The sequence below is a fragment of the Rattus rattus genome, chromosome 9, assembly GCF_011064425.1.
Source record: "Rattus rattus isolate New Zealand chromosome 9, Rrattus_CSIRO_v1, whole genome shotgun sequence".
NCBI classification, from domain to species: Eukaryota; Metazoa; Chordata; class Mammalia; order Rodentia; family Muridae; genus Rattus; species Rattus rattus.
In genome coordinates, this window is record NC_046162.1 from 13397517 (window position 1) to 13407010 (window position 9494).

Sequence of the window (9494 nt, forward strand, 5' to 3'; positions counted from 1 at the left end):
GAGCCCCGGAACTCCAAGGCACGATGGGAAGATTCTCTAATGGCTTACGGGACACTCAGGGCGGATACAAAATTTGAACTACAGTTCCCAAGCCATAGTACTTTTTTTTCCCTTGAGTTAGCACATTAACCTCCCGCGCATGCGCCCTTCAAGTTTCCGGGGACAAGGTCGGCGTACTTCCTGTAGCAGGCGACAGGCTCATGGTAGGAATGTCAGGTGGTGGGCTGTAAAGGAGGGACCGCACTTAGCGACCCGGTCGGGCCTATGACTGGCAGGAAGGATACCTGGGCTGCCCACTCGGGAAATCAGTCGGTGGAAGGCCAGAGTGTATTTTTACGTGCTATTTCTCTGCCTTGTTTCTTTCCCTTGGGTCACATGGACGGTCTTCATCGCTACAACTCCCAGTGCGCACACCAAGTTCAGCGCTTAAGAACCATGTCTCGGGATTGGGATTTAGCTCAATGGTAGAGCGCTTGCCTAGCAAGCTCAAGGCCCTTGATTCGGTCCCCAGCTCCGAAAAGAGAGAGAGAGAGAGAGAGAGAGAGAAAAAAGAACCATGTCTCCCTCAGCGTATTCTGAGGTTTTCTTTGGAAAGATGAAGGATGCACAGTTAGTGTCCTCTTACTCTGAAGCCCAGAATTTGCTCACTCTTCTACTTATTCCAGACAATCATTGTGCAGTGTGTTGAGGGCCTCCGTGCCTCACTTCTCTGCTTCCCAACCAGGCTAATTCATGCAAAGAAATTCTCTTGGCGTGTAAGGCAGTCAGAGGACTGCAAAGGTTCTGTGATAAGTACCCCATGGTTTTGTTGTGTGGGTTTCCGACACCGATTGATTTACCCTTTGAGGAAGGAAGGTCCCCAAGTTTTAAGTGCACTGTTGGCCCATCTCTTGAATGGCTGGAACTACAGGTTTTCTATGTTTATTTGGACCTGCTCGGGGGAAAGGACCTGTCTGAGTGTCAGAGACTGCCTTTGTTTCCTTGCACTTGGGGCCAGGGCCAGGGGTGGGGAGGGCTTAGGGTTTTTTTTGGTGTTGTTGGTTTTTTGTTTTGTTTTGTTTTTTAATGCTTTTTTAAAATTTGTTTTAATCGTGTGTGTGTTTAGTTCGTGTGCATTTACTTGTGCTATGGCATGTAGGGGTCCAGGATGTCCTGCTTGAGTAATTTCTCTTCCTCCACCATGTTGGCTTCAGGGATCAAATTGACCCGGTTTGGTAGCAAGCCCCAGTTCTAGATGGGCTATCTCACTGGCTAGGATTAGGGTTTTGTTTTGTTTGCTTGCTTATTTAGTTGTAAAAAAATGGGAGAATGGTACTTATCTAGAGTAGAATTCCACAAAAAATAAAGCTTCTGGCTTTATCACTTACTTTCCTCTGGCAGTCATGGTGTCTTGCCAGGGTTGGTTGAAGCCTTTTTGGGAGATGCTTTGCCTTGTTCATTGTGTGATTAGCGTGGAAGACTTCTGAAAGGAACCTCTCTCTTCCAGGCTTTCCTCCTTCGAGCCGTGCCAAGGCTGCAGGGGCCCGCTGCATGGAGGAGGCCTCTACAGCAACTGTGGTGCCGCGCTGGGCAGGGGGATTCCATAAGGTGGGTGGGGAGCAGGTCTCCCCCCTCACAGGAGAAGCCACCAGGCACAGAGACTGAAAAATTCCACACAATCTACCGCTTCAATGCCATCAGAGCACTTGGGTTCCTGTCTCGGCTGAAGTTGGCACAGACAGCTGTGACTGTGGTGGCCCTGCCCCCAGGCTTCTACTGCTATTCACAAGGCCTCATGACCCTCAGCTCACTGGGCCTTATGAGTGGGATTGCCAGCTTTGCCCTGGTCATGCTGTGCTGGATGAGCCACTTCTTCCGGAGACTGGTGGGCATCCTCTATGTGAATGAGTCAGGTACCTTGCTTCGAGTGGCCCACCTGACCTTCTGGGGCTGGCGACAGGACACATACTGTGCCGTGTCAGACATGATACCCCTGTCAGAATCCGAGGAACGGGTCCAGGATGTGTTCGTGCGTATCCAGCAGTACAGTGGCAAGCAGACCTTCTACCTCACCCTACGCTATGGCCGAATCCTGGACAGGGATCGTTTCTCACAAGTATTCGGAACCCTGGCCACACTCAAGAACAGCAAGTAGGCCGTTGTAGCCCTGGTCAAGAACATGGATGAGACAAAAGCTAATACCAGGGACTGGGCTGATGCTCACTTTGTAGACTGCTTGCCTAGCATGTAGGACTTCACGTCCTGGGTTCAGTCCCTAGTACTGCATAGAACCAGCCATGACTGTGCCTGCCTGCACTCAGTACTGGTGGCATAGGCAGGTGGAGAAGTTCAAGGTTGCCTTGGGCCAAAAAGGAAGGCATTAACCAGCGTTAGGAAAAAGCCCTTAGTGGAACATTACACTGTATAGGACATCCTGTCAGATAGTGACCAGAAGTCTCTATAAAGAGGCAGTTCCTGGAGGAGGGCTATGCCAAGATCGCCGAGGCAGCCCGCTGCTGTGAAGCTGGAAGGCGGGAGGGTTGGCAGAGGAGCATAGGATCTGGAGCCTGGGGACTTGGGTTCTGCTGAGCCTTAGTTCCTTGACCTGGGACAGGGTATTGAGTTTCTGAACCTTGAATTGCAGTCTGAGATAGAAGAGCCTTCCTCTCATGAGGACGGATATGAAAATAATAATGGCTGTGGCTGTGGCTTTGTGACAGAGCTCTTGCCTAGCATGTGTAAAGTCCTAAGTTCCATCCCAGCACCATGAACAGGCAAAACCAGTGTGTAAGGTAAGCAGCCAGAAGTTACAACGTAGAGCAAGGCTTCCAGGCTGTCATTGGGGTCCAGCACTGGTCCTCAGGCTCACCAGCTGAATGGCCACAGCTAAAGCCCAGAGTGGACTTGTTTCTCCCATCAGGAAGTCACTGTACACCAACTGAGGTAGGGGCAGCACCCCCTGAGACTACATGATCACCAGGAGATCTGGGGTGCTCACACTCAGCTTTGCAGGGTCATTGGGGCAGAGGGACTCTGTCCAGGCAAAAATTCTTCATCTGAGGGACACTGTGTGCTGCTTTTCACAATGAATAACAAGCACATGCTTATTAGGTGATTGTACCCGCATTAAAGGAAAGCAGCCTTGGTCTTTGTAATTTGTCCATCAGAATGCTTTGTTTTGTAACTGTTTAATAATTTCCTTCCCTTAAGAAATTTTCTTTTGGGGTGGAGAGATGGCTCAGAGGTTGAGAACACTGATTGCTCTTTCAGAGGTCCTGAGTTCAATTCCCAGCAACCACATGGTGGCTTACAACCATCTGTAATGAGATCTGGTGTGCTCTTCTGACATGCAGATATATATGCAGAACACTGTGTATATAATAAATCTTTAAAAAGAATTTTTCTTTTAATTATTTGTGTGTGTATACTGTGCACATAGGAGATTGGAGGACAGCCTTTTCCAAGTCAATTTCCTTTTATCATTTGGGTCTCAGGGATTAAATTCAGGCTTGGCAGCAAATATCTTCACCCACTGAACCATCTTGCTGGTCCTCTATAAAATAAGCAGAGCATGAACACGGATAACTATTAATAGAAGTGTGTGTGTTGGGTTGGGGATTTAGCTCAGTGGGAGAGCGCTTGCCTAGAAAGCCCAAGGCCCTGGGTTCGATCCCCAGCACTGAAAAAAAAAAAGGGAAAAAAAAAAAAAAAAAAAGAAGTGTATGTGTTGAGGGGTCCACCACAAGGCCTCAACCAGGCAGGGGTAGTCTTCCTCAGACGAGGGCATACCAGTTAGCTATCCAGTATGAAATGGGTGGCCCTGAAAACATGCAGGTACAGAGTGAGCGAGTTATATTTAGAAGCATATGCACATACACACAACAATATTTAAGGAAAAAAGAGGCCATGAATTTGAAAGGGCAAAGGAGGATATAGGGAGTTTTGGAGGGAGGAAAGGGAAGGGGAAATATGCGTAATTATATTGTAATTTCAAAAAGACCCTTAAAAATGTGCATATCAAATCATAACTGTTGTCATTGTCCAGGGCATATAGCACATCCTTGTGTTGCGTAGCCATGGCCGCTGGCTAATTCCAGCACTTCATTATCTCAGGTAGGATGTAGGCACTTGGGCACCGCTGCCCCTGCCTCTGTCCTCTCCCCACCGCCACCTGTTTGCAGGCAGCAGCCAATCTGTCTCTGAATTTGTTATTCTGACATCTGTGGAGGGAATCATGGTTTGCTTCCCAGCGTTAACTTGGTGTTGTTCAGAGCTTAATTCACGAGTCAGTGAAAGTGTTCGTGGATTTGTTCATGACTTGACTCTTGGGGTGCTCTTGAATGTGAATGTATGTGTTTACCAACAGCAGGTCAGTGGACATCATGGGTTATTTTCACCCCTCGCTATGTGAATAACACTGATGTGAACGGTACAGAAGTGCTTGCTTGTGTCCCTGCTGTGGATAGAGAAGGAAGTAAAGAAGCACAAAAAGGTGCTCGTAGGTCCTAGTATCCTCCGAAGCCCTGCTTCAGTGACCTAACTTCAGTAGGTCCCACCTAGGATTCTTTTTAGCTTTGTTTTTTCCTAAGGTACTTTTAAAAAAAGAAGAAGCATGTATTTTATGTATATGATTGCTTTTTCTACTTGTAGAGTCTGCACATCAGGAGAGGGCATCCGTTCACAAGTTGTGAGTCGCCACGAATGCTAGGAATTAAACTCAGGACCTGGGGAAAGCTAGCCCTGAACTCAGAAATCCTGGAGCCTTTGCCCCTGAGTGTTGGGATTAAATAAAGGTATGCACCACCACGCCAGGCTTATTTAGGTGTTTTTGTTTTTGTTTGTTCGTTTTCTTTTGACAAGCTTTTACAATTTAGACTTAAGCTGGCCTGCCAAATTCAAAAGAGATCCACTTGCTTCTGCCTCTCGGCTGTCCTGGAACTCACTCTGTGGATTCAAACTCTGCCTCCAGAGTGCTGGGACTAATGGCATGTGCCACCACCACCCAACCAGCCTGTTTCGTAGGGTCTTTTTGTTTCAGTGTTTTGAGACAGAATCATACTGTGATCCTAGGATTTGGGAAGCAGAGGCAGGAGGAGTACTGCCAGCCTGAGGCCTAGTCTACATAGTACCAGGATTGCGAAGAACCTGTCTGAAACCACAACAAAGCCTTCAGCCCGTCATAACTGGAGCACTTGTTGATATTTTGTTGATACCTGTCCACCTAGATGTGAGCAAGCTTACACCATGGCTGCAAGTGCCTCTGGCCTCCGTGCCTTTCCCACTGTGAGAACCGTTCTTAGAGCCTTACAGTGAAGGGGCGTAGGAAGTGGGATGCACTGGGCCGTGAGAACATAGCCACGTGTGCAGGATGTCAGCGATGATGGAGGCCTGAGTGTTTCCGACCTACTTTACCAACAACGATCCTCCAAAACTTAAAGGATTAATAAACTTGGGGTTGGGGGGATGGCAAGAAGGCTCAGTGGATAAAGGTGCTTAGCATCAACCCTGCCAGCCTGCGTTTGATCCAAGTGACTACACTGATGATTTCTCCCTTTGAAAAACAATTCCAAAATAATAATTCGTGTGTGTGTGTGTGTGTGTGTGTGTGTGTGTGTGTGTGTGTGTGTGTGTGTTGCTGGGGATCCAGCCCAGGGCTTTGTGTACTCTAGGTAAGTACTCTACCACTCAGGCCCATGCCTGACCCTTTGGGTTATAACAGTAAGAGTCAGACATGGTAGTTCATGTCTAAAATCCCAACACTGGGAAAGCTCAAGCAAGAGGATTGTCATAAGCGTGAGGCTAGCCTACGCTGCATACAGAGTGAGGCTCAACCCCTGCCTTCCAACCAAGCATGGTGGGTTTCATGACTATGATCCCATCACTTGGGAAGTTAAAGCAGGAGGATCAAGAGTTCAAGATCATCCTTGGGTTCAAGGTTCTAGGCCAACCTGGGCTACCCAAGACCCAATCTCAAAACAATGAACCAAAGAAGAGCCACCCACTCCCAAATGCTGCGGCCTTGGATGACTCAAACAGCGTTCATAAAGTTCTGGATGTTGGGGAGGCTAAGAAGAGCCTTTTTGTTGCTGGTGAGGAGGTTCTGAGCCTAGTGTCTCCAGGTTCTTGACCTCTTATCCAAAGAATTGGGAATATGGATTTGCTCACAGAAATGCATAAATAGCAGGCTCGCTCTATTTGGGGTGAAGTCTGGTGCAGATTGTAGGCAGATACATAGTCAAGACTGACAACGGCACAAAAGTGAGGCTACAGCCTGAGTCCCATGAGGTCCCGGGAAGGAGGAGCAGAGTGGTTGCTCGGTTTTGATTGACAGATTGTCATGTTCACTGGGGCGGACTCCAGCCAGCCTGAGCATGCCAAGTGTGGCTCTGGCAGGCCTTGCCCTTCTCCCCATTCCCTCTTCTGTGCTAAAAAAACTGTTAGGTTACATTCCTAAAGCTAGCCCCCAAAGTCTATTCCCTTATTTGGCCTCTTCCTCCTCCTGAGGCTGACCACCAAGGTCCAGCTATCAAAGTACTGAAGTCCAGCAATCAAAAGCCCCTTTGGCTCACCCAATTAACATGCCCATTAAAATTAAACACCTCATCCTAACATTGGGTTTCCCTTTTTACCTCTATAAACTGCCATTTGCCTATGGGCCACGTCTGCCTCCTCTCTATGAGAGGCAGTCCTTTATCTCCACCCACCCTCAGAAAAATATACCCCTTCTCCTCTCTCCCTTGTTTTCTTACCCTTCTCCCTCTTTATCTCCTGCCTTTGTCCTTCTCCCTGCTATTTGTCCCTCTGGAGCAAGTTAATCTCCTTTGTGCTGAGACTTGGTCTTGGGCTGTCCTGAGCCTACTCCAAGGTTCCTTACATTCTCTTTTCTACTGTGCGTATCTCTTCCCATAGTGTATCTGATGTTAGTCATGTGCATATCCATAGTGCATCTGCTTTTAATAATATGCATACCCACAATGCATCTGATTTTAATCATTTGCATGCTCATTTGCATAGTATAAGGTGATAAGTAGGGGATTGTCGGTAAGTTCACAGTTTGTCCCAGTGCATTGCACACCCAAAGCAAGTTCATGATGGATTTGGTCTTCTATTCCTCATAAGGATGTATTGGGAATACATTTGAATAGAAACTGCCCAAATCTGATTATTACAGGGGCCAAGAAATGTATATTGCTATTTAGAGTTGGGAGTAAATCCTAAGGCATGTTGGGGCTTGGATGGTTTCTGGGGTTGCTAGCTGCATTATTTGGAGGGGTGTGTGCACAGTACATGGGAGCGAAGGATCTGTACTGCCAAGTGTGTTATGACAAGAGGATGCATGTGAATATAGCCCAAACCTACAAGGTCCGAGGCTAGACAACCTCCTGTTTGCCTTGATCACTATTGCTAATCCAAGGGTACCTTCCACTTCACTGGTCCCCACAAAGCTGTCCTCTGACCTCCCCATGCTATCTGTGGCATACACTCACACACTGAGACTCAAAAATATACTTAAAAAAGAAAAGATTAAGTAAAATATAAAATTGTTTTGGTGAGGCTGGGCATGGTGGTGCACTCCTGTAATCTCAGCACTCCCAAGTCTGAGGCAGATCTTGTTTGAGGGTAGCTGGGACTACATGAGACTCTATCTCAAAGTAAAACGATAAAATACAGAAGCTAGCACTTATCCCAGCATCTGACACAGGCTGATTTTGGAGGCCAGAGGACATGTGACTGAGGGGTCAGGTACACAGCATGTGAGTGGCAGCACAGGCTCCCCTGTGCCTCCCTAGGATATCAACCCACCCGCTCTCCTGGGATGCCTGTCCCTGTCACCTCTTGATGATGATTATTCGAGGTAGAGTTTTGTATAGACCAGGGTGGCCTCAAATTTATTATGTAGTCAAGAATGTTCTGAACTTCTGATTCTCCTGCCTTCCAAGTGTTGGAATTACAGGTATGTGGTACCACATTCCCTTGTGATCACCTTAACCTTTGAGTTGGAGAGGAATGTTCACCAAGTAGGCTAGGCTAGCTGGCCATGGAGACCCTGGGATCCTCCTGTCCCTGCTTCCCCTGTCACCCCACCTAACTTTTGTGTAGGCATCGGGGATTGAACTGCCATCCTCATGCTTGCTTATCGAGTATCTCACTGATTGGATGATCTTCACAGTCACCTTCAGCCTGGTTTTCTAGGCAGAGAAAAGCTTGCCAGCTATGTGGACCATGCCGGGTGCTGAAAAGCGTTTTGGATGGGGTCCTGTTTGCTTCTCACAGTGTGGCTTTCCTTCCTGTCTGGTAAGAACTGCCTGGGCTTAGCACTCCTGTCTCCCAGTAGTCTGCATCATCTGTGCTTAGGGACAGTGTGGTCCGTGGCTCGTCAGGTTCCATGCTGCTGATGCCCCAGCAAGGCTCCTGCTCCCCTAAGGAGCAGCACCTGCACTGCACAGCCTCGTGCTAGCCGCTGTCCTCCCTGTTTTTCCAAAGCTGCTTACCTTGTCTTTTAGCCCAGGGGTCTATCCTCTGTTCACAGCCTGGGATGAGTCAACCAACAAGCTGGCTGAAACTTTCGTTTCATTGCTTTCCTGTGACTTCCAGACTCCTGGATCTTTTTGTGGAAAGCAACAGGGTCTCTCTGAGCCTCAGGCAGAGGCCATGTTTGTATGGCCTTATTTTGATCCTGTAGCATTCAACTATAAAATCTTGCCTGATTAGACTTAATCAGGCAGGCCCATTACCATCTGGCCTTGTTTGTGCCTGCACCAGAGACAAAATATTGTTTTCACTGATTAATGGTTAAATACTCCAGCAACAGCTAGGCCTGCTCTGCACAGGGAAACGGGCAATGTTTATTTGTGGGAACGTGGCTGTTATGGAAATACACTATTTGGTTATGATGGGCTTACAAGACACATGATGGGCATGTTACACAGAAGTAGTGATTTGTTTCATTGTTGTTGTTTTGAGTTTCTAAAGACAGAGTCTCCCTGTACAGACACAGCTGTCCTGGAACTTGCTCCATAGACCAAGGTGCCCTCAAACTTGAGGTGATCCTCCTGCCTCTGCCTCTCAAGTGCTAGGTTATAGGACTACACTACCAAGCCCAGCAAAGAGCAAAGCAGTACTGAAAGGAACCATCACATACCAGACACCTCCCACTTGCCAGGCAATTAGTACATGACTTTCGTTTTTATACTTAATTTTTAAGGGCTGGGCAGTAGTTACACCCCTTTAATCCCAGCACCCGTGGGAGGCAGAGGCAGGTGAATCTCTGTGAGTTTGAGGCCAGCCTGGTCTATAGAGTGAATTCCAGGACAGCTGAGGCTGCATAGAGAAACCCTGTCTAGAAAAAAAATTAAGATTTTCTTTTTTAATTATATGTATATGTGAGTCTGGGTTTGTACACATGACTGCAATACTTAAGGAGGTCAAGAGAGGTCATCAGATCCCCAGAACTGAAGTTATAGGCAGTTAAATCACCCTATGTGGGTGTTGGGACCCACGCCCAGGTCTTCCGC

The 9494-nt window shown here is 47.7% G+C and overlaps 1 protein-coding gene across 2 annotated transcripts; it reads left to right on the top strand.

Annotated features, from left to right (window-relative positions):
* The first annotated feature begins 20 nt into the window (after positions 1-20).
* On the top strand, positions 21-4796 carry Tmem186 (transmembrane protein 186). Of its 2 annotated transcripts, none has more exons than XM_032914286.1 (2): positions 21-203; positions 1487-4796. In XM_032914286.1, the coding sequence occupies exons 1-2, from the start codon at positions 201-203 to the stop codon at positions 2132-2134; spliced, it is 651 nt and encodes a 216-aa protein (XP_032770177.1). In that variant the 5' UTR covers positions 21-200; the 3' UTR covers positions 2135-4796. The 2 variants fall into 2 exon arrangements, with proteins under 2 accessions (XP_032770177.1, XP_032770175.1); XM_032914284.1 differs by lacking the exon at positions 21-203 and adding an exon at positions 219-327.
* Positions 4797-9494: the final 4698 nt, after the last annotated feature.